The 25127-nt window shown below is 37.6% G+C and overlaps 2 protein-coding genes across 5 annotated transcripts in view; one reads left to right on the forward strand and one right to left on the reverse strand.

Annotated features, from left to right (window-relative positions):
- GTF2E1 (general transcription factor IIE subunit 1) overlaps positions 1–15822 on the reverse strand; it is a 42941-nt gene extending 27119 nt beyond the window's left edge. For 2 of the 4 annotated variants that reach the window (XM_027584839.1, XM_027584842.1), the window contains exons 1-2: positions 15469–15589; positions 10458–10924 (exon numbers count right to left, since the gene is read on the reverse strand). In XM_027584839.1, coding sequence (XP_027440640.1) covers positions 10458–10905 — 448 coding nt within the window. In that variant the 5' untranslated portion in view covers positions 10906–10924; positions 15469–15589. Of the gene's footprint in view, positions 1–10457; positions 10925–15296; positions 15439–15468; positions 15590–15696 lie in introns of those variants that run through there. The other 2 variants (XM_027584840.1, XM_027584841.1) reach the window with 2 other exon arrangements.
- RABL3 (RAB, member of RAS oncogene family like 3) overlaps positions 15672–25127 on the forward strand; it is a 30880-nt gene continuing 21424 nt past the window's right edge. The window contains exons 1-2 of the mRNA XM_027584844.2: positions 15672–15798; positions 20186–20277. Of these exons, the coding sequence (XP_027440645.1) occupies positions 15753–15798; positions 20186–20277 (138 nt within the window). The 5' untranslated portion in view covers positions 15672–15752. The remainder of the gene's footprint in view (positions 15799–20185; positions 20278–25127) is intronic.

Consider the following 25127-nt stretch of genomic DNA (forward strand, 5'->3'; position numbering starts at 1 on the left):
GTGAAGGTATGCCTGGTGCGGGCAAGGCACAACTAAGATGGCCAGTACAAAAGTTGTGGAGTGAACACGAGAGAGAGAGATAGAAATAAAGTCTCCAAAATTGGGGGGTGAGTTGAGGGGCAGATAAAAGAGCTTCTAGGTTCTGTTAAGGACTTTGACTTTTCTGAATGATGGGAGAGGCCTTTGGAGGGTTTTGAACAAAAGAGTGATAGAGCCTGATGTGCTTTTCAGAAGGGTCACTGGCTACTGTGACAAATAGTCCATATGGGCAGCAAGAGTGAAAGCAAGGAGACACACACGCTAAGAGAATAGTGCAAAATCTAAGCAAGAGATAATGGCTAAGATAACTTTTCCGGACAATCCTGTGAAAAAACTGAATAAACTCCCCTCACTCAAAAACTTCCAGGAAAAACAAAATAAAACAAAAGACGATTAACAGTTCCATGTTAAAACCAAGTAACTAGGACTAGAACTCCTAGGATTTTAGAGAGATAAAAAGGAAACTATAAAACTTCAAGACATATCACTAACATATGGGATTAATTTTACCACACTGTATAAATCCAACCACCATATATAATACCTTAGGAAGCGTATTTGGACATTGCTTCCCTTCCCACTGAATATTTTATGCATTAGGTATACATGGGGAAAGAGAGTGAACTGGAAGCTTGGGAAAATAAAACTGACAAAAAATTGTAAATATTATTCTCCATTGTGCCACAAAGTGTTTCTGAAGATGGCCTAATTAAATAGAGCATATTCTCTACATTAGCACTACTATAACCAAGAGTTTCAATTCCTAACCAAGGCTTTCAAATTAACCCAAAATGACTAACATCATCCTCTAAAAGCAGTGATAAAAACCCTAGCCTAAAATACCAACTATTCCCCAAAACAAAGGGTGCTCTGAAATTAGAGTTGAGAGAAACCATATATGGTATAGAACAGACTGAACTTATCGTTTTACACATGCTAAAAAAAAGGCCTAGAATGATTACAGGATTCACCCAAGGTGATAACTACTGACATAACCCAAGACTAGAAGTTAAGACTCTGGAATCCTAATACACCGTCACTTTACTGTCTTGTAACTATTGCTTAAAGAAACAAAACAAAACAAAACTTCTAAAAATGACATGTCCACTGAACACACTCATTATGCAAAAGGGCTCAATTGTAATAAGTACCCTAAAAAACCCTGACAATACTAACAGAATTGACCAAGATTTAATATATAAAGCTGATAGAGCAACAACATATTTAATTATGAATCACTTTGCTTTCTCAGACTTCAAAAGGGCTTGGGGGTAGTGAGGTGGGGTTGGGGATGTAAGGTAGAAGAACTGGAAGGATAAGCACAAAACAACAGTTGTTAACACAATGAAAGGCAGTGAGAATGGAGACTAGGTTGAGTGGGAGAGCATAGAGTAGAAAAACTAGGTTTGCCATTTTATTTTACATATTTTTCTACTATTTGAGTCCTTAATACATTTACATTAGTATATCAGTTATGTATTTTTAGCAGAAAGAAAAATGTTATTGTGAATCCTCCAAAAGCACTCAACTCCCTCTTAACTAATATGCAGAAGTCACACAGTCATTCTTATGCTATTCTTTGAAAGCATCCTCATGTCCTTTGTTATAACTTTTATAACTCAAAATATTCAGGGGCATATATATTAAAATGCTAGTCTCAAAAGTCACCTTTTATTCTAATTTCCAAACTATATTTCATAAAGCAAATTTCTTCAGTTTAAGTGGGCAAGAGGAAATGTATGGAAAAAGGAATTGTTACTATAAAATATCAACAGACATGACAAGAACATAGTTATGTATTTCCTATAATTATTTCACTATAATAAAAAGGTACTTGAAAAACTATCCTTTAACAATTCACTGTAGAACACGTAACACTGTAAAATACTCATCTGATTGCATGCAAAGAAAAAAAGCAGCTTTAATGAATTTTTTCAATTCAGAAGATCTCAAATGTATTTGTGATGTACATAGTAAAACCTCACATTCTAAAACTCAACTTATCAATGAAATTGGCTTCTGTCCTCCCTTAATTGGACACATCTGGATTTGGTATAATCATACAACATTCCCAGATTCTGGAACTCACTATAAAGGGGGGGGAAATGTACTATGCCTGGGAGGGAAAACAACAAATTGAAGTATGGTACTTACGTAAATACTAAAGCTTACAATAAATTCTCTAAATTAGGCCTAAATTGAATCCATTTCAACATGCAGTGAGCAAGCAAAAAACCTGTGTCTTTGATATGACTATTTGAAAGACAATAATCAACAGAATATTGTATGCCAGAATCAAACTAAAAAGCAACTCTTCACAAATTAGCCTCTATGTAATCAGCATCAAAATACAAAAAGGATTAAACACAAAAAAAATTTTATTTAAAAAAAGGCCCTCATCCTCAAGATCAAAGCAACAAAATTTTTTAAAAAATCAGACCTAAAGGTTTTAGAGAGGTGAAAAGGGTAAAATCGGGAAGGCACTCGTCCCTTACTATCTTTCCATAACTTTTTAATTTATTCTAATAATCACCTCCCCCCCAAAAACATAACCACACCTCTGAGCTTTCCAGTATGATTTTCTAATGAAGCCATCGTGGGCAAGATTCCAAATCAGCAAATGAGCAAAATAATCCTAGAAAGATTTGTGTGTGTGTGGTTGTGTTGTTAGCATTTCAGGAATTCAAAATACTGCTTATGAGACATCTCCTGTCTTAAGCAGAAAGAGATGAAGACAGGAAAAAGTAGCCTGATGTATGAATGTAAATATTATTAACAAGTCTTTAAAAGTCTCACAAACACAGGACCCTAACAGTTTAAAAATATCAGGTTAAGGAAACTGAGGAATTTTCATGATATGCGGATCAAGAAACTGATCTGCTTATAAACCAAAAAGCTTCACCTGCAGTCACAAGGCAAGAAAGGACTCATGATTTAACCCCAAATTTATATATGAATATCCCAAGTAGATATGGAGTTTACTTGAATATTCCAAGTGACTCAGAACTAACCAGTGGAAGAGTTACAACACTGTGGCTATTTTTAAGAGTTATTTATTAGGCACTTATTTTCTTTTGCAGTTAGTTATTAAAGACTTCTTTTATACTAATCCTAAAATCTCTCTCTAAGTCTTTTCCATGGAGCCAAAGAAAACAAGCTGAATATTCTTTCCTTAAGTTCAGTCATAAACACCCTAGAAATCTATATAGCCCTAGATTTATTACTTTGTAGGATCCCCCAAGCCCTAGAGCAAAACACAGGCATGTGTTAAGTGTACCAACCCAGACATCATTTGATGAGTTGAATTAGATAAAATAATCTCTAAATTCCTATTCCTAAGATCTTATTAAATACATAGCTATAAAATTTTTTTAATTTAACTTATTTAAAAGTTTATTTAAAATAGGATTCTCACTATCACCACTGCTATTCAACATAGTACTAGAAGTCCTAGCACTATGTCCACAGCAATCAGACAACAAAAAGAAATAAAAGGCATCTGAATCAACAAACAAGTCAAATTCTCACTCTTTGCAGATGATATGATACTTTAAGTGGAAAATCCAAAAGACTCCACCCCAAAACTGCTAGAACTCATACAGGAATTCAGTAAAGTGGCAGGATATAAAATCAATGCACAGAAATCAGCCGCATTTCTATACATCAACAACATGACAGAAGACAGAGAAATTAAGGAGTCTATCCCATTTACAATTGCACCCAAAACCATACAATACCTAGAAATAAATCTAACCAAAAAGGCAAAGAATCTGTACTCAGAAAACTATAAAATACTCATGAAAGAAATTGAGGAAGACACAAAGAAATGGAAAAACATTCCATGCTCATAGATTGGAAGAACAAATATTGTGAAAATGTCAATGCTACCTAGACCAATCTACACATTTAATGCAATCCCTATCAAAATACCAACCACTTTTTTCAAAGAAATGGAACAAATAATCCTAAAATTTGTATGGAACCAAAAAAGACCCCGATTAGCCAGAGGAATGTTGAAAAAGAAAAGCAAAGCTAGCGGCATCACAATTCCAGACTTCAAGCTCTATTATAAAGCTGTCATCATCAAGACAGTATGGTACTGGCACAAAAACAGACACACAGATCAAGGGAACAGAATGGAGAGCCCAGAAATGGACCCTCAACTCTATGGTCAACTAATCTTCGATAAAGCAGGAAAGAATGTCCAATGGAAAAAAGACAGTCTCTTCAACAAATGGTGTTGAGAAAACTGGAAAGCCACATGCAGAAGAATGAAACTGGACCATTTCCTTATACCACACACAAAAATAGACTCGAAATGGATGAAAGACCTAAATGTGAGACAGGAATCCACCAAAATCCTAGAGGAGAACACAGGCCTCAGCTGCAGCAATTTCTTCCTAGAAACATCGCCAAAGGCAAGGGAAGCAAGGGCAAAAATGAACTATTGAGACTTCATCAAGATAATAAGCTTTTGCATAGCAAAGGAAACAGTCAACAAAACCAAAAGACAACTGACAGAATGGGAGAAGATATTTGCAAATGACATATCAGATAAAGGGCTAGTATCCAAAATCTATAAGGAACTTATCAAACAACACCCAAAGAACAAATAATCCAATCAAGAAATGGGCAGAAGACATGAAACAGACATTTTTCCAAAGAAGACATCCAAATGGCCAACAGACACATGAAAAAGTGCTCAGTATCACTCGGCATCAGGGAAATCCAAATCAAAACCTCAATGAGATACCACCTCACACCAGTCAGAATGGCTTTAATTAACAAGTCAGGAAACAACAGATGTTGGCGGGGATGCGGAGAAAGGGGAACGGTCCTACACTGTTGGTGGGAATGCAAGTTGGTGCAGCCACTCTGGAAAACAGTGTGGAGGTTCCTCAAAAAGTTGAAAATAGAGCTACCCTACGACCCAGCAATTGCACTACTGGATATTTACCCCAAAGATACAAATGCAGCAATCCAAAGGGGTATGTGCACCCCAATGTTTATAGCAGCCGAACTATGGAAAGAGCCAAGATGTCCATTAACAGATGAGTGGATGTGCAGCCATCAAAAAAATGAAATCTTGACATTTGCAACGACATGGATGGAACTAGAGGGTATTATGCTAAGCGAAATAAGTCAATCAGAGAAAGACAAGTATCATATGATCTCACTGATATGAGGAATCCTTAATCTCAGGAAACAAACTGAGGGTTGTTGGAGTGGTGGGGGGTGGGAGGGATGGGGTGGCTGGGTGATGAACACTGGGGAGGGTATGTGCTATGGTGAGCACTGTGAATTGTGTAAGACTGATGAATCACAGACCTGTACCTCTGAAACAAATAATACATTATATGTTAAAAAAAAATAGGGAAAAGGGAAGGGAAAAATGAAGGGGGTGGAAATCGAAGGGGGAGACAACCATGAGAGACTATGGACTCTGAGAAACAAACTGAGGGTGGGGGCATGGGTTAGCCCGGTGATGGGTATTAAGGAGGGCACGTATACGCAAACAATGAATCATGGAACACTACATCAAAAACTAATGATGTAATGTATGGTGACTCACATAACATAGTAAAATAAAATTTAAAAAAATAAATAAAATAAAATGGGATTCTCAGGGATGCCTGGGTGGCTCAGTTGGTTAAGCGTCTGCCTTCAGCTTAGGTCATGATCCCTGCCAGGGTCCTAGGGATGGAGGCCCCCATCAGGCTCCCCCCACTCTGTGGGGAGGCTGCTTTTCCCTCTCCCTCTGCCTGCTGCTCCCCCTGCTTGTGAGCTCACTCTCTCTAATAAATAAATAAAATCTAAAATAAAATACTAAAATTAAAATAAGATAAAATAAAATAAAATGGGATTCTTGGGTCTCTAGGTAAATTCAGTAAGAGGGGCTCCCAAACTATTTCTAATTCAAACACCTAACAATTTATCTCCCCCACAGCCCTGGATAAAACTATAGTGTCATATATGCCTTTAAAGAAGTATAAAACTATGTTCTTTCACCCACTATTCCCACTGCTGAGAATTCTTCTTAAGGAAAAACTTAAGCAGGAATAAAATGCTATACACACAGAAGTGTTCAAAGCATCATATCGATACCGACAAAATATAGATAAAATCAAAGTGCCCAAAAGGGGTAGAAAGGAAAACTAGGGGAGAAAAAAAATCACACCTATTAAAACATACTTTGAACACTAGATAAAAGCAGGAGAGTTTGGTACATTAAGGAACCAAGAGATCACAAACTATTTTTGGCTATGACTGCAATTACAGGTAATATGCAAAAGGACAGTGGTTCTGTGGGTAATTTTTTTTCTCTTCAAAATTTTCTCTGGCATTATGGCTGCATAATCTTTAAATTAAAAATGAAAAATATAAAGCTATTTCCATATCATCTAATCTTGACATCTAAAAAGAGAGTACGATCTTCCCCTTCCTTTTGGGGAAGCATGCTGCTGAATTTAACTTAGAAGTGCCATTAACTGAATCACCCATAGTTAAGACTATCAAAGTAGAAACAGAAATACTAAGTCTACCTACATGGTCACAAAGCTTGCTAAATCATGCATTTATGGACCACAAGATGGTATTTTGCTGACTTGAGAAATTGCATGCCATGTGGTCTGTTTTGTTTACATAAAACTCCCATATTTCACTAAAATAGGTTTTGCCTGATTAAGTTTCTGAAACCAGGGACTAGTGAGCCAGGACTCGGCCATTCCACTCTAATTAACTAAAGTATCTACACATACTATAAGAGAAAAACCTCAGTCTTTTTTCTATGTAGGGAAAAGCCCAGTTTTTCCCTAGTGTGTGTTTCTTCCCAGTGTGTCCCCCTTACTAGTCACACATAGCACTTCACTTCTGATACTTCTGACCACCAAATGTGTGGAGATTTTACCCCCGGCAACTGCCTGTGACACCAGCTGGGTGTCCTAACGTTCAACTCAATTATGACTACCTGGAGATAGCATCAGACCCCACAGGTTGAGGGCTTAGTCCCACAAGACTGCCCCTCCTCCTGCAAATTCAGATGCCAGTCACAAGCATGGATGGTTCTGACCAACAAGCTATAGATGGGAGGTTCCAACGACCTCCTCCTTGGATTCAGCTAATTTGCTAGAGCAGCTCACAGACCTCAGGAATATACTTATGTTTACCAGTTTATTAAAGGATATGATAAAGGATACAGACGAATATCCAAGTGGAAGAGATGTGTAGGGCCAACTATATAGGAAGGAGCCAGGGCTTCCATGTCCTCTCCAAGTGTACGGCTCTCCCTGCACCTCCACATGTTCACCAACCCGGAAGCTCCCCAAATCCCAGACCATTGGGATTTTTATGGAAGCTTCCTCAAATAGGCATGATCATTCATTAACTCCACCTTCAGCCCTTCTCCCTTCTCAAGAGAATAGGAGGTGGGGTTGAAAATTCTAAGCTTGGTCTTGGCTTAGTCCTTCTGGAGCCATCCAGGAAACCACCAAGAGTGACCTTATTAAAACAGAAGACACTCTTATTACCCAGAAAATTATAAGGGTTTCAGAAGCCAGGGGTCAAAGATCAAATATCAGAAAAAAAGAGGTTATGAGTGCTCTTATCATTTAGGAAACTACAAGAGTTTTAGGAGCTCTGTGCAAGGAACTAGGGGCAGAGACCAGTATTTATTTTATATTATCTCACACATACCAAGCATCAAACATTTGGAGAGAGTTCAACCCAAGAACAGCAATGGCAAAATCTAAATGGAAAGTATAGAAAGAACCCACACTCTTTAGGGAAAAAAAGAGATGGGGTAGGGAAAAGCTACAAACTGAAGTAGAAAGATCATTGGCTTCTGTCAATTAACACTAATAAAACAATGCTTCCTGAACTCAGGATTTCCTGAGCCCAGAATTTCTGGACACTCATCTAAAAGTCATTACCCTTTGTCAAGTGGCAGAAAGCTGCCCATACACTTGAATTAAAAACTTTTTATGAGGTAAACAGTAAAGCTTCAAATCTAATTCCTGAATGGTCTGTAATTACTAATATAAACCGCTGTACAACCTAATAATTGTTGAGATGGAAATGGAGATAGATGCCCATCAGATGCCCCCATCATTCGTCAGAAATATCATCAATCTCCAATAACAAGCAGGAAGTAGAATAGCTTTGTACAAGACTAGGCTTAGAATGAAAACTATAATTCTATCAATTTAAAGAGAGCATAAATATTACAGCAGAAAAAGTTCCCTCCTTCTCTTCTGATACACATACCAAATGTTTATTTCCCATCTTCTTTAAAATGGCAAGGGAAGGCATGAATAAAACAGAGTAAGGAAGCAGAGAGAAAAAGACCAAGATTTCTAAAGGGAATGTATAACCAAGGGATGGTGTCAAGGTACTAATAGTGAAAACACAAAACACCAGAACTGACACACAGACTGAGGCTTAATATCACCCAATCAGCACATTCTCTCCTTAAAGGAAAAGTCCAAATGAAAAGCCAAATTATAATCAAAAGGCAGGTATATTCTTAGAACAAGATTTCCCAATGACTAAGAATTTTCAATCATGATACCATAGGCTTCACTGTATGGACAGAAATGACAATTAAGTTGACTATTAGTGTTGGCTGATCAGTGATTCAAAAACCTCGATTCAAATAATCTTGACTTTATTTTGCATTAGGCCACCTCCTACACAGGCCAACTGTTGATGACAACTAGTTTCATTCAGATACTAACCCTGGGTAAAATACAAGAGTATCTTGGATCAATCTCCTAAATACTGATATATAAGTAGTGGAAATATTTCCCTTTAGAAAGTCTCATGAAATAAGAATCAAATGAATAAATGTAATAGAAGCACATTACTTTAGATTACCCTCTCTGAGGGACTGGATTACACCTTCCACGTAGTCAAGAGTGACGAAGACAACCACTGTAACACCAACATCTGCGGAGAATCACAAAACCAAAACCCAGAGCTCCTTTAAGAAATCTGTTAGAGTGAATGGCAAAAATGACAAGACTTTTCTAGTCTATTCTGAAAGAGTTCCAGATATATTCTACAACACTCCTCTATAGCACACTCAAGCAATTCTTCTACTCAGAATGGTTAAAATTTTCTTACAACCAAGATCTCTTCCTAGTTAAGCCCTTTTAAGGTAAATAGTGAGGTTCTGACAAATTAAACATTTAATACAAATGTGAATTCTTTAAATTACCTTTCATCCAAAATGACCGCTTCACAATAAATAAGAAATGTCATAGGCTGTTTCTCGCTCTTTAGGGCAATAATTTTAATTGGGATTGGGATTATTTCCCATTAAAAAATAATTGTAAAATATATTTGTAAATTGTAAAATATACAATACATAACATATACAAAAATTAGAAAATTACACGTACATAAATCTTTCCTTTTTTGCAATAAAACATTTCATGTGTGAACGTTTAAATTACATTTTTCAGATAGTTTTTTAAAAGGCAGATATATGACTACGAAGAAACCTACGTGAATTCTGCTAAACAAGGGGACAATCTAACTTTACAACACTGGCTCTCTCTATAGATTTTTGCCTCTAGAAAATAATACAAAATTGATCCACTGAGTAATTAGCAAAATTGTAGTCTCTTTTCCAGTTTACAAATGACAAAACAACTATACAACCTGGCACTTTAAAGTTTCTCATGTTAATATTAGACATATTGCACTTTCAGAAAATGTATGTTTTACAATCCTGTGTTGATAATAAAAAAATCCTTAAAACTGAAGCATTTAATTAAATGAAGCAAATTACAAATGATATTGACAATTATCTTCCACTAATAATGGCTAAGAGACTAAGTATCTATCTACTTGTTAACCTGGAAAGGTGTCCCTTTTATTTCACATGGCTAACCCTTATCTTTTAGTCCTCAGCTGTCACTTAACCTTTCAGAGGCCTTCTCCAAAGGCAGATTAGATGCGCTAGTTACATACTACCAATAACAAAGTACTTCCACTAGTGTTTAAATATACTGTATTATAACTTTCTGGCAGTGCCTGGCACAAGTAGGCATTCAAATAACTGTTGAATGAAAAGGTTAAAAGTAAACATGTCAGAATGGCTTCAAAGTGGTAGAGAAGTCAACCCTTCAGATCAGGCTGGGGCTGCAAATAAGGGGTGGGGATGGGAGCAGAGGTAGGAGGGCCATGGGTGGGAGGGTACACTCCCTTGTGAATGAGAAAAGCTTCTAAAAGTAATATGATGGTCAAACATGACAGTAAGACTAAGAATGACCATGTGTGGACTTACACTAATCCATTCACTTTTATAATGATATACATGATTGGTTTAAAAATTAGATGAATCGATTTAAGAAAAACAATACATATTTTATTTTTTAAGTTACTTGAAAGATTCATAAATTGGAAAAAAATCTCACCTGTCATGGGATCAAAGAGCTGATTAGCTTCTAAGTCTGTAAAAGTACTACTACAGACAGGACATTTGAAGGAAGCCCGGTTGGTGGAATCTCTCTCATCAGTTTCAATCCTCCTTCTCATGTGATCCAATTTATATTTTACCACATTAACAAGAGTACGATAATTAATAAAGTAGTAGTTATGGCGCGTGGTTTTCCCATCTGCAGCAGTCTCTACCCTCATTCTGCATTTGATGAACTTGTCTCCCTTTAAATTATTCAAAACTGATCGAAGTTGCTTCCGATCAAACTTGAGCAGCTCCAGCATATCCTCCTCTTTCACACAGGGGTTCCGGATCAAGATGTCCAAGGCCAAAGCATGCTCAATGCCATAAAACCCCCGGATCACATACTTGGCTAACCTCTTCAATGCTGCGGGAACCTCGGTGAGGACGTCCGGATCTGCCATCTTTAGCAGCAAACTTCAACTTTAAATAAACCAAATTCAGAAAAAAAGAGATTAGCTAGGCATAAGGACACAGTAATCATTTTAAATCTAGAATAATCAACCCATTATGTAGCTGGCAGCTACCACCCTTGAAGTGCCACAAAGGTACTCAAGCCATTGTTTTAAAAGACTTACAATGCCTAAGCATTTAAACAGAGAATAAAATTTTCCTCTAGAATACAAAGATTACACTTAAAAAGCTTGACATATTTCTTAAATGTTAATTTTCATGATCTACAGGGCTTGATTCTAAAAAGTAACTGACTACTTATAGCAATGATATATTATATCAAGCCCACTTTATTTCGGAAAGAGAAACAAAAAAGATAAATGAAGCCTCACCACTGTTAATGCTACAGATCTTTGGGAATGCTGGAAAACCCCTGAGAAACCTAGCAGTTAGCATATCCTTAAAGTGTCTTTATTTCTTTTCTTGAGTAAAATTTTTCTACGAAAATCTATTCTAGGATGTCTTACTTAGTCATGCTCTCACAATAAAATCATAAAAAACCGATAAATAAGTAATCCCCGGATGGGTGTTTGGCAAAATTAGTTATAAATCTGAAAGAAATTAACACTTAGATCCAGATAGCTTTATGAACCTTGCAAAGTTAAATCTGATGACCAATTAAGTAAATAGTCCTTAAATTTAAAAAAAAAAAAAAAAGGCCCAAGATATCCTTAAATACTGGATCCCTTCTTGCAGGACAAAGCAGAGGCTAACTGTACCCAATTCTCATGTCATGACCCAGAAGACTGTCTTCCACAAGCCCAAACTGGCATGGGCTAGACTCTGATGTGGCCGTTAAAAAGCCTACGTTCTGGAATTCAGCTAGCCTGCTTTTTTTTAGTAGCTGTGTGATCCTGAGCAAATTCCTTAAACAACGTCACATTTTACTCTGAGAAATAAGGATAATATCAATTACCTAAATGAGGTTGTTGTGGTGAATAAATGAGAATGTTAAGCAATATGCTTATTAGGAAGTACTTGTTGATAAGGATAGCTTCCATATTGATTTCCTATGTCCCATACTAAAAATGGCCAGGCTACCTACACAGGCTATGACTAGTGAAATTTCCCTATACTATAGGGAATTTCTTAACAGAGATATCCCACTGAACTATTTCAACAGAGAATCATATTCTGTTATTACTACTAGTTTCTATTGAACCTTTTATTTATAATCAGTGGTTATCAATGCAATCAGATTTAATACCTTTTTTAGAATAATTTTTATATCCACAGTACTATACTATCAAGGTATTCCTAAACAACCAATCTAAACACATATTTCTGGGGAGAAATACAATGCCCTATGTGTAATAAAGGAAAAGGAAAGTCAATTATAGTATTTCAGATTGTAAATAATCACGCATGACTATATACAAGAGATAAAGCAGCACCTAGATCCAAACCTGTGGTCCTAGAACCTTCCTGTCATCCCAATGCTTAAGGATGCTGAGCAAGTACCTGGGTTCAACACCAGAGTAGTATCATAGCATACTACTGGGTACATTTTGTTCTCCTTTCCAATTTGGTCTATACATTGTACTTGATCCCAGTTTTTTTGTTTGCTTTGTTTTACATGCTCCACAGTTGGCAGAACACAACATATAACCTCTGAAACATCCAAAAGACCAAAATGGCAGACAAATGTCAAAATAAATTACTTTTTCAGTATTATTTTCTACAATTATATTGCCCTCTCTGACCTCCCACCCCATACACTCCATTTTCTGGACCAGTGGTTCTTAACTCTGGCTGTAAAGCAGAATCATCTGGGGAGCATTTAAAAATACCCATTCTGGGCCCCATTCCCAGAGATTCTGTTTCAGCTGGTCTGGGAGAGCCAGACTAGGCATCATGTTATTTTAAAAGCTCTTTAGGTGACTCCAGTACACAGAAAAGTCTCTGACCACTGTTCCAGACAAATTTGGTGGGTGGCTATCACATGTCCTGCCAATGCACATTATCATTTTGCCTGTTTCATTTGCCTGAAATACCTGAGGGGGCACTAAAGATTTGAGTAAGGGAGAGTTATGAGGGACTCTGCAGGACAATACTTTTGGGTTTTGAATCCTAGTTCCCCCATTTCCTAGCCTGTGACCCTACAAAATTCTCAGTTTCCTCATATATAGAAGTAATTGACAGCACCTTCCTCATAGATTTGAAGTATGGATTAAATGAGATAATTCATATAAAGTGTTCTGTTTTCAGGGCCGGAATCATTAAGAGTACCATTAAATACTGGCATTGATAACAAGACCCTCTATATAGAAAAGTGACTCTTAGAATAACAAGAGGAATGAACTGAAGTACTGAAGATGGAGGTACTGCAGAAGTATTAGGAGCCATAGTAACCAAACCTAAACTAAGGAAAAGAGGGCAGGATGAATGAAATTTATTATAGAAACAAAATTAAAAGAATCTGATAATATATTGGAAGTGGAGTAACAGAGTAGGAAAATTTTAAGTAGTTATTTGGGTTTTTCCTTTTTTACAATATTTTTTTATTGGTAAAATACACATAACACAAAATTTATCAATTAACCATTTTTAAGTATACAGTTCAGTGATATTAACTACAATCATAATGTTGTACAATCACCACCACCACCCATCTCCATAACTCTTTTCATCTTGTAAAACTGAACCGCTACACCCATTAAACAATGACATATTTAATGTTATTAAATAATTGCGTTGAGCCAGTGTGGCTAGGAAGAGAATACTACCACTATGAAAACTGCATTAACACCTGAAAGAGGAACAGGTTTGTAAGAAATGAGGCATTCACTTTTAGACGCTTGCTTCTGAGGAAATACCAGAGAATATTCCATGAAGATGTCCAGCAGGTAGCTGAACAAATGAAAGTGGAGCTCAGGAAAGAAGGTATGCTGTTCCAGCTTATGCAAACTCTCTACATTCTAAAATCATCCTTCCTGACCCTTTTGTTCTCTCCTCTACCACTTCTACATCCCCACTTACGATGAATCTCCTACTCAGTCTTTGGATTTGTTCCATTACTTAAGTCAGAGGTCTCAAACTGGCAGCCTCTGTCACATTGTTTGACCCAAAGAACATTTTGAAAATTTTCTGAATTAGTTGTCAACATTGAAAAATCGTGAAATTTCACATAAATTTCAACTTTAAGCTTGAAAATTGGAAATATCTAAGGAAAAAAGTGAGACCACATTCCCACATAGAAACAATAACCTGAAGCTAAAGAGAGCAGTTGACAGTTTTAAACAGGGACAGAGCCTGGCTGGTCTCTGCAGACTTTTGGAAGTATGAACTTACAGCACCAACTTCTGCTGCTTCTTTTTAGACTCAGAGTCCATCAGCCACCTCCTAGCCTACCTACCCTTCCAGACCCCCAAAGGCAAGTTGGTTTTGTTTTTGAACCATGTTTTCTCATCATACAAAAATTTAGCCAGGCACCAGGCACAGAGTTGGAGAAACAAAGTTGAAATGAATGCTTTCTCTGCACTCTCTTTATCCTTGTCAGCCTCATCTCCAGTCACACTGGCATTCTCTCAATTCCATGAGCCACACATGCTTTCTCCATCACCAGGCCTGGAAGAAACACCACATGCTGTTCTTTCTGCCCACAAAGCTAAGCTCAAACTCCCTTCTAATCATCCTTCACATATAAAATGACATTTCTCAGAGAGACCTTCCCAGATTCCCCTTAGTAGCTTAAAATGTTTCTTTTTCACACAGAGCTCTTTCCCTTTCTTCCTTGCAGTGAATAGATTTGTACTTTCTTCATGTCTATCTCTTGTTCACCACTTTCCAGCATCTAGCCAAGCTAATCAAGCACTTTGATTAAAACTTTCCGTAAGTCTCCTAAGCACGTGTTCACCCAATATGCCCACCCTACCAGCTCCCCCCTGCCCCCAGCTCACTTCCTCCACTGCTGCTTCCAAAGTAGAAAAAGAGAGGCTACTGAAAACCTCCTTAAACTTCAAATGGTTTTAGGCAGCAGGTGACAGGCTCAAATTCGCTATTTTAAAAGATTATGCTGACTACAGGATGTGAAATAAAAGAGAAAAGGAGTGGATGGCGGGAGTCCAGTTAGATTATTTCAGTATACCACTATTCCAGTTCTGGAAGAACTTGGATCCTATACGACTGTGTTTTTTTTTCAGTTACCATGTTTCATGGTACTTTCCACACCTTCATACATAAAGCGGCATATCACCGCCAAAGCTGTGGACCAGCTGCCCTCCAAGAACTCGGTTCAGTAATGTTCTCTACTCCCCAGTGACAGACCCCGAGCCCCTAAATTCCCTCAGACTGTGCCAGGTGAGTCCTGGGGCCACACTCGGCGCATCCAAGCCCGTCCTACCCGAGGTTGCACACTGGCCGCTCCGGGGTCAATGGTTCTTTGGAGGACCAAATCAAGAGAGTAGCTAAGGGGAGGCGGGTAGCTAAGGAGAAAGGAGGGAGAAGAGGGAGAAACCCTGAAATGCGACGCCGGACCAGGGAATCGAGAACAAGGAACAGGGAACAAGGTTTACCAAAACGAATCCTCGAACACTCCCACTACAGCTTCCCACAGCGCCTCAACTACCGGCTTAAACGAACCACGCCACTTGTGCGACAAAGAAAACGCCTTAATCCTGCGACCAGCTTTGGAACCCACCCACCACTTTTAACCATGCCGGCCAATCAGCACAGTGAGGCCTTCAGTCAAGACAGTCACACCCCAACTAGCCAATGAAATTTGAACGTTCTCCCTTCCATACCCAGCTCTGGTTGGCCTACCATCCCGGAACAGGCGTTAACGCCAGGCTGTAGCAAGATGGCGTCCCTGGATCGAGTGAAGGTACTGGTATTGGGAGACTCAGGTGAGTGGTTTAATCCACCTCTGGGGCTCCCGACACTTTTGAGTTATCCGTTAACCCTCTCCCTTCACTATTCCTCCGTTCCTGCAACGATCCGGCTCCTGCCGTGGCTGAAAGCCCTCTCAAGATCTAAAAACTACACTTCCCAGAGGACTTTGCTCTATTTGACGAAGGTGGCGTTGCGCGGGTGGGGGGCGCCGAGCCCCGGCCTTTCTCCGCCTTCACAGCTTTCCCAGTTGGTCTCCTTGGCGACCGCAGCCTAGGCCTGTATTGTCAGTTCCTTTGTTTTATAAAAGATATGCAGACATTGTTGGATTGGGCGCTGTGAAGTTGGGATCGTGCCTTCAAGAGATTGTGTTCATTACGGAATTCAAACATGCACTAATAAGAATGACACTGTTCCAAATGCTTTACATATATCAAGTCATTTAACTTGATAGCAGCCCTATTAACCCCATTTTACAGTTGAGAAAAGTGAAGAGGAGAGAGGTGAATGACAGAACCTGCCCACGCACTTAGACACTAAGGCATATTATGAAATGAAATATTGGGTGGTAGCCCTGTTTTACTCTCAGCTGGGTTTCTTGATTTCTTCGTTCTCTGTAATCCTAATTAAAAACCTATTATGTGCTAGTTTGTAAGAAATAGAGCAATTAAGATAAAACCGTATTATGAAACAGCTGGGACTTAATGCTGAGTCCAATTTAATCCTAGCGTTAAAATTCTTTTGACGCCTTGAACTTTTGAGAACTAAATTTGAAGTCTGCATTTCCCCCTCCCACCTCTCTACCCTCCTCTTTTTTATCATAACTTCCACTTCTGTGCTCTTTAAGAACTTGGAATAAATGCTAACCTTGCATTTCGTAGATGTGCTTTTCTGGAGTTGACCTATGAATGTGTGTTGTGACCAAAGACATTGTACCAGATGCTTGGAGGTGGAGAGAATATACCCCAAACAGCTTGAAAACTAGCCTTTCAGACTGTGTACAATTGTGGTGGAGAGGAGGAGGTTAAGAACGTTTCCACATTGCCTGAAGATTATTTGCATTGCAAAATATTTTATAGATAGCATTATTTAATATTCCCTTAAGAGAATTGCATTATGAAATTCTGTGACTATAATCCAGTTTGTCAACTCCAGTTCTTTAGCTTGAAGTGGTGCTGAAATTAATTTAATGAAGTCACTCAGTTTTATATAAATGAATAAAGTAATGATGGTCTAAATGGACTTGGCAAGAGTATCACCAAGTAGAATTTGAGACTGGAATTCAGAGCTAACATGGTTCATGATACCTGAAGTAGGTGTTCTCTCTCATTTTTAATTCACTTTTCTATTGCATCTAACAAGCCCTTGATGTTACATATTGTTGGAACTAGTCGATTTTTTCTTTTTCACAAAAATTACTTAAGTATCTGCTACACAGCAGGCACTGTAGTTAAGTGCTGAAGCTATAACTGTGTAATCGATGCGTTACATAACAGGGTTGAATTAGCTGCTGCATTAAATGTGGAAAAGTGATCAGGCAATTAGTAAGCTTTTCTTTTTCCTTTCCATGCCCACTTGGTTGATCTTGTCATACATTCACGGATGTTAGGCTATGTGTGCAGTCTGTTACTGCCTTTTTATCAGTTCCTTTTTAACATTGATTTACTGACAGGTAAGGATATACTTTTTACACTTCATCAGCCTTTGTATTCAAACTTCCAAGTTTACCTTTGAATAAAGGCTTATTTCCCCTGTGAAATTTTGAGGATTTCACAAGTATAGAAAAGAATGACTTGAAATTTAGAGATGTGTTTTGTATCCCCGAGAGATACTTGATACTTGAGATACAAGATTCCTTTCAGTAAGGAATCCTGAAAGTCTTACTCACATACTTTTTCCCTCTTTGTTCTTTCAGAGATAAGGGATGAGCTTAACACATTTCCAACAATTATATTTGGAGCTGGTATTTATTTAATTATATTGGACCTCTTTCCCTCAAGCAAATCAAGTGCATTCTTTTGATCTAATTTGATTGTAATGGTGAAAACAGAATTAGTACCTCCCAAAATTCTTAAAGAAATGAATAGTTTGCCAATTTTCCTGGCACTTCCTGTTCTTACTGTTGACAGTCTATCCAGTGTTAGCCAATTCTTTTTTTTTTTTTAAGATTTTATTTATTTATTTGAGAGAGAGAGAGAGAAACAGCATGAGAGGGGAGAGGGTCAGAGGGAGAAGCAGGCGCCCCGCTGAGCCGGGAGCCCGATGTGGGACTCGATCCCAAGACCCTGGGATCATGACCTGAGCTGAAGGCAGTCGCTTAACCAACTGAGCCACCCAGGCGCCCCCAATTCTTTTTTTTTTTTTAAGATTTTATTTATTTATTTGACAGAGCGAACACAAGCAGGGGGAGTGGGAGAAGCAGGCTTCCCACTGAGCAGGGAGCCCGATGCGGGGCTCCATGCGGGGCTCCATGCGGGGCTCGATCCCAGGACCCTGGGATCATGACCTGAGCTGAAGGCAGACGCTTAACAACTGAGCCACCCAGGTACCCCCAATGTTAGTCAATTTTTATCACCCAAAGCAGTTAATTCATGGAGAGCTGTACAGTATTACTTCATAGATATGTTTACTGACACAGTTATGCTTAACTGGAAGTTCTAGCCTTGCATCAGGCTGATAACTAAGTTCTTAGATACATGCCTTCAACCTAAAAAGCCTACATGCAAACACAGAAATCAACAGTGTGTCCTAAAGGTCACAGATATTAGATGCAGTGCTGTAGATACAAAGAGCCAAATTTGAATACTCAAAAATCTTAATTGTCTGTATTGAAAAAAATAAAAAGAATTAAAGGGAAACCTGGGAAAATACTGGATTCAGTTGCATCAGACAGCTAATGTAAAGAGAGATTATGTAAATTGATAACACTAAAAGCCATTAGATAAATGGGCAGAGAACATCAACAGATAATTCATAAGAAAGGAAAGACAACTGATTAACAAAGATAATTGTAATGTAGATCTTTACCAGAAGGTAAAGAAATGTAGACTAAAGCAAGGTGTCACGTTTTTTCTTTTATCAAAATAATATAGATGAAAAAGAAACAACATACGTACTGTTGAGGTGCAACAGGACCTGCAGGCTTATGTGTATGACTGGTAACAGAGTAACCAGATGAAAGTTGTCAACATACATCAAGAACTTGAAATGTTCATTTCCTTTTATATACTAATTTCGCTTCTGGGAAAATATACTAAGGAAATAATTTTAATTTGAAACAAAAATTTGAACAGTCCTCTCTTAGCATAGTGAAAAATTCAAAACACCCTACATACCTAATTATGAGAGGGAATGGTTAAGTAAATTGTTGTCTACTCTCTGAACTACTGTGGAGACATTAAAAATGTTTATGAAGATTCTGTAATAACATGGAAAATTTTAGCCACTAAATAAATACTAATTAAGGCCCTGTTCTGAATACTGGAGATACAAATGATGAGTAAAACCCAGTTCCAATCCTCAAAGAACTTAAACAGGGTGAGTAAAATCTATAAAGAAGTGTAATAATGTGTTTTCAGTGCTTTGTAGAAAAATGTGCAGAGTACAGTGGAGACCGAGAGGATGGTGGATAGTGTCCTTAGTTCTATCTCTGTGGAATTCAAAAGGACTTTATAACTAGAAAGATCCTGAGTCTTGAAAGATTAATTCACCAGGCCAGTGGGGAAGGGGAAATGACCAGGGAGAATGGGGAGGATATTCCAGACAGAACCAGCTGTATAAGCAACGGCCTATATTGTATTGTTTTTAAGTACACCATGTACATATTCACAATAACAACTTGCTTTTAGAGGAACCCTGCTTGTGATACTAAATGAACTTACAAGTTGCTCAAAGGGCTCTTCAGGGAATTTTTCCTTTTTTTTTAAATTCTTTCCAGATTGTCTCTAAATACAACTTTTTATAATAAATAAACATAACTGATAGATTCATACACAGTAATACAAAGAGATGGTCTAAATTTTTGATACAACTAGTGTTGCATAAAGATTCACCAACTATGCTTGTTATAATGACATCCCAAAATGCTGTCAATTGAGTGAGTGACTCTACATACAGGTATACAGAAGAACTCATCCTCTTTCCTCTTCATACAGATGTCCTAATGCTAGTTCTGGCATTAATAACTACATTACCTTGAACCCAAGAGATCTATAAGAAAATAAAGTGCCGCCTTAGAAGAGGGAATAGAGTATTTATCTTTTTCCAAAGGGTATGGTGTGACCACCCTTTAAACAACCATACTTTACATACCATTATTACTGGCATATGCTCAGACTTAACTTTTGTCATGATAAATATTTCAGCATATCTCTTATTTGACTAGAGTTCTTATATCTTTTACAGGTGTTGGGAAATCTTCACTGGTTCATCTTCTGTGTCAAAATCAAGTCCTGGGAAATCCATCATGGACTGTGGGCTGCTCAGTAGATGTCAGAGTATGTGTTTCTGATATTTTAGTTTTTCTGTAGTCATATTAAAGATAAGTCCTTTCAACTACATGTTCAAATTACAGTACTGTAGTCAAAACTAATAATAGTAGCTGGGCTTTATTAACCACCTGCTCTGTGCTAGATACTATGCCAATTAATTACCTTACATGTCTTGCCTAACTTTTTAAACTGTGAGGTATAACTGCAGGAACTAAGGCATAGAGAAATAAAGTACCTTGATCAGATTGACTCAGTGCAATAAAAGCAAAGTCAAGATTTGCTCCTGGGACGCCTGGATGGCTCAGTTGGTTAAGCATCTGCCTTCAGCTCAGGTCATGATCCCGGGGTCCTGGGATCGAGTCCCATATCAGGCTCCTCGATCAGTGGGGAGCCTGCTTCTCCCTCTGCCTGCCGCTCTCCCTGCTTGTGCTCTGACAAATAAATAAAATCTTTAAAAAAAAGTCAAGATTTGCTCCTAAATAGTCTTAATCCAGTCTACCACCATACCACCCTGAATGGACCCAATCTTGTCTAAATAGTCTTAATCCAGGAAGTTCAGTTTTAATTACTGTGCTATATATCTAGAGTTCACTTAACACGCTCCATAAATAATTCTATCTAATCCTTTTGCACTAAAAGAGACAACTTTTGGCTAGAAATATATGTAAAGGCAAAAGCTTCTGGAGCCTTGGGTGTAGGTGGGTCATCTCTTCCACCTCACATTTAGGAAACTCAGGTGCAGTTTCCACCAAATTAACTGTCTTCCCAGATACTGTTGGTCTTTGCTAATCCCAGCTAGTCCTATCCGAATGTCTCTTCTGCTAGCATACATCTCTCCATTGAGTTAAGAAATAAATAGGGAAGGAATGGCAATTAGCTCAATTGACAATTATTTTCTTTTAGTTCTTTGAAGCTATTGTTCCACAGACTGTGACTTACATTGCTGCTCATTGGAAATCTTTTGTCAGCCTAATTATTATTCCTTTGAAGGTAATTTCTTCTCTCTAGTTGCTTTTAAAAGATTTTTTTTTTTTGATGTTCTGTAGTTTTACCAAAACATGTCTAGATATGGGTTTGTTTTTAGTCATCCTATCAGAAGGTTGTGCCTCTCACAACTGTCTTCATTTTTGAGAATTTTTAGCCATTATCTATTGTCTTCCTTCATTCCCTCTATCTCCTCCTTTTGCACTTCTGTTAGATTTTTGTCCTCTGTATCTTTTAATTGTAATTCCATGTGTTCTGTTCCTTATTTCTCCTTTGTGTATTCTGGATCACATATTCATATCTGCCTTCCAGTTAATTAAGAATCTCTTCAACTATGTCTAATCTGCTTTTTAATATATCCACTAAGCTTTTCATCTTTGTAACTGTAATTTTTTATTTCTAGATACTCCTTTTGGTTCTTTTTCAAATGTCAGGATTTTTCACGATATCCTAATCTTTCATTATGGCTTTACTTTTTGTTTTAATTATTTTCAACATACTATTTTATGGTTTCTTTTGGATTGTTTTTTTTTTCTTTCTGAGTGGGTGGTAGATAGTCTAACTTGCTGTGTATCTGACTATGCTTCATGGAAATGTATCTCTTTGTATGGTTTATAATTCTTTGAAGATGATCACATTTTCAGCAGGATTTTTTTCTCTCTTCTCTGTGGAAGTTCTGTATGCTGTGTCATGAAAGTACAGTAACTTTTCATTTCTGTTGCTTCCAGAGCTCTAGGGATTTCAATGGTACTTGAAATTTCAAAGCTAGGAGTTTCTGTGCCATCCAGATAATGTATATTCTCTAAATATTTGATTACAGTACAGGCCTGTGGTTTCCATTTTTTTGTGGACCCTTTATCTATCCTGTACCAACCCTACCTAGGGTCCCTGACAGAAAGTTTTTCCAGCTTTCCTGAGCCAGTGGATAGTTTTTCTTACTCTCTTTCACTGACTGGGTTAGATTTCATGAAGGGAACTATCGTCTGGTCTTTGTCATTCACCTATGTATATTCTTGCCTTAAAAGCCAGAAAACAGATCTCTATTCGTGGATGGGCACTAAAACTCCAGGGACTGGCCCCTGAAGCTATCTCTGAATCTGGGTCAGTTCCCACTTCTCACTCTGATTTTAAGTTCATTTCTGGCATCTGAGGATTTCCCTTTCTTTTTCTTGAGCTTTTCCTCTTTATTTTTTACAAACATTTTTATGGCATTTCTGTGAACTTGAAGTCAGAATGTCTGGGAATGTCTGTGTCATTTCAGCCTGCCATGTTCCCAAATTCTTAGCTGTAGAAGAAAACAAATACTAGATAATAAGTTCAGTTGGCAACTTATCAGTAGCAAGTTCTGGACAAAATTTCCTTATGGACTTTTCTAAATCCCTTTCTGTGAAAGAACATAACATATTGAAAAGAAGAGTGATATGAAAAGACGTTTCTCCAAAGAAGACATACAAATGGCCAACAGACACTTGAAAAATGCTCAACATCACTTGGCATCGGGGAAATCCAAATCAAAACCACAATGAGATACCACCTCACACCAGTCAGAACGGCTAAAATTAACAAGTCAGGAAATGACAGATGTTGGCGAGGATGCGGAGAAAGGGGAACCCTCCTACTCTGTTGGTGGAAATGCAAGCTGGTGCAGCCACTCTGGAAAACAGTATGGAGGCTCCTCAAAGAGTTAAAAATTTAGGTATTTATCAAATTTATCTAGGTATTTATTTATTTATTTATCTATCTATCTATCTAGGTATTTATCCAAAGGATACAAACATAGTGATTTGAAAGGGCATGTGCACCCCAATGTTTATAGCAGCAGTGTCCACAATACCCAAAATATGGAAAGAGCCCAGATGTCCATCGACACATGAATGGATAAAGAAGATGTTGTGTGTACATACACACACACACACACACACACACACACACACACACACACACACACACACACACACTGGAATACTACTCAGTCATCAAAAAGAATGAAATCTTGCCATTTGCAATGACATGAAAGGAACTAGAGAGTATCATGCTAGGTGAAATAAGTCAGTCAAAAAGACAAGAACCATATAATTTCACTAATATGTGGAATTTAAGAAACAAAACAAATGAACATAGAGGAAGGGAAGGAAAAATAAAATAAGATGAAAATAGAGAGGGAGGCAAACCATAAGAGAGTCTTAACACTAGGAAACGAACTGAGGGTTGCTGAAGGTAGGTGGGTGGGGAGAAGGGGGAAATTGTGTGATGGGCATTAGGGAGGGCACTTGATGTAATGAGTACTAGGTGTTATACGCAATGGATGAATCACTGAATTCTACCCCAGTAACTAATAATACAGTATATGGTAACGAAATTGAATTTAAATAAGGAATTAAAAAAAAAGAAACTTAAACTCCCACTGCCTGGGTCAGTTCCCATATTGCCTTTTGCTTCCTCAAGAGTGACCTTAGACTAATCAGTTTACTTCTCTGAGCCTTAGTATATCTTCTGTAGAATAGACGTAAATAGTATCTGCTTTAGCTAGCCTGCAGGTTTGTAGGTGATGTTATACTGTGACTGATTTTACCAGAATGAGTGTGGCAGTAATTGACTCCTATAAAGCCAGATGGCCTGAATTGCGTTATTGCTAAAGAATGGGCATGTGGAGGTGAAAGTTACCTTGCTTTTATTACTCTTCAGTGTATCTTGGGCTGGTTGGCCTCTGTCTTCCATCTTTGGCAAGAATGAATTTCTTGAATGACAGTATAAGTAAAAGGCATTTTTAAATGATAATCTTAAGGAAAGTTGCCATAGACATGTAAATTGTTTTGACTATTGTTATAATAAAGGGAATAGTTCTTTGCTCTAGCAAGAATGACTAAATCTGATAAAACCATTACCTAAATAGCTTGGAGGAACACTTCTGTAGCAGCTTTAAATTGCAGTTACAGCTTCTGTGTTATTGAAACCTGAGAGAGGGTATCTCCAGAATCCTTGTAGATCCATGAATACACCCTCTTCAAAACTCTTAGAAACAATAGCCCCATTTAGCTCATTTCACATCTAAGAGCCAACTAAAAATAGAGATGATAAAGGTGATAATGTAATTGTTTAATTTCAAGTACTGGGTGAAACTAATGAGCTTAATGTATGTACGCAGTAATTACTAACATTTTGGATTTAGTATGCAGTGGAGAGGTGTTCGTACTGAATTGAAGGGAAAAGAGAGAAAAGTTTTATTTTGCAGTATTCTTCATTCATTACTGTCTTCTAATTTTGTTGCCCCAAGTCTAATGGGACTAATATAAATGCATGGTACTCTTAATCATGAAAACAAGACTTACAGAATCTGATCTTTTCACAGATTATAAATAAGGAAATTGACTTGTCATTTCTAGTTCACTTTAATGGGATTTTAACTTTCTAATTTACACATTGCATACAATCAATATTTATTGACTTCCTCTTTGAGCAGCATAATAATGTGCAAGCACTGGGGAGAAACTGAAAAAGAAAAGACAATCTCTATCCTCGCTAAGAATGTGAAGTAAGATCTAGTAGGTGGGATAAGATATGAATGATTTTAGAAATAATAATACGAATGATGGCTAATATTTCTTAGTGCTTACTTTGGCTAGGCACCCATTTTACATACTAATTCATGTAAGTCCCACAACAACCCTTCAAGGGAGATACTATTATTTCCCCTATTTGATACACAAAGGAGTGGAGGTACAGAGGTGTTAAATGTCTTGTTCAAGGTCACATTGCAAGTAAGTGATAGGGTTGGGATTCAAACCCAAGCAATCTGGTTCAAGAGCCTGTGCTCTTTTTTTTTTTTAATTTTTTTTTATTATGTTATGTTAATCACCATACATTACATCATT

Source organism: Zalophus californianus, chromosome 1, assembly GCF_009762305.2.
Source record: "Zalophus californianus isolate mZalCal1 chromosome 1, mZalCal1.pri.v2, whole genome shotgun sequence".
Lineage (NCBI taxonomy): Eukaryota > Metazoa > Chordata > Mammalia > Carnivora > Otariidae > Zalophus > Zalophus californianus.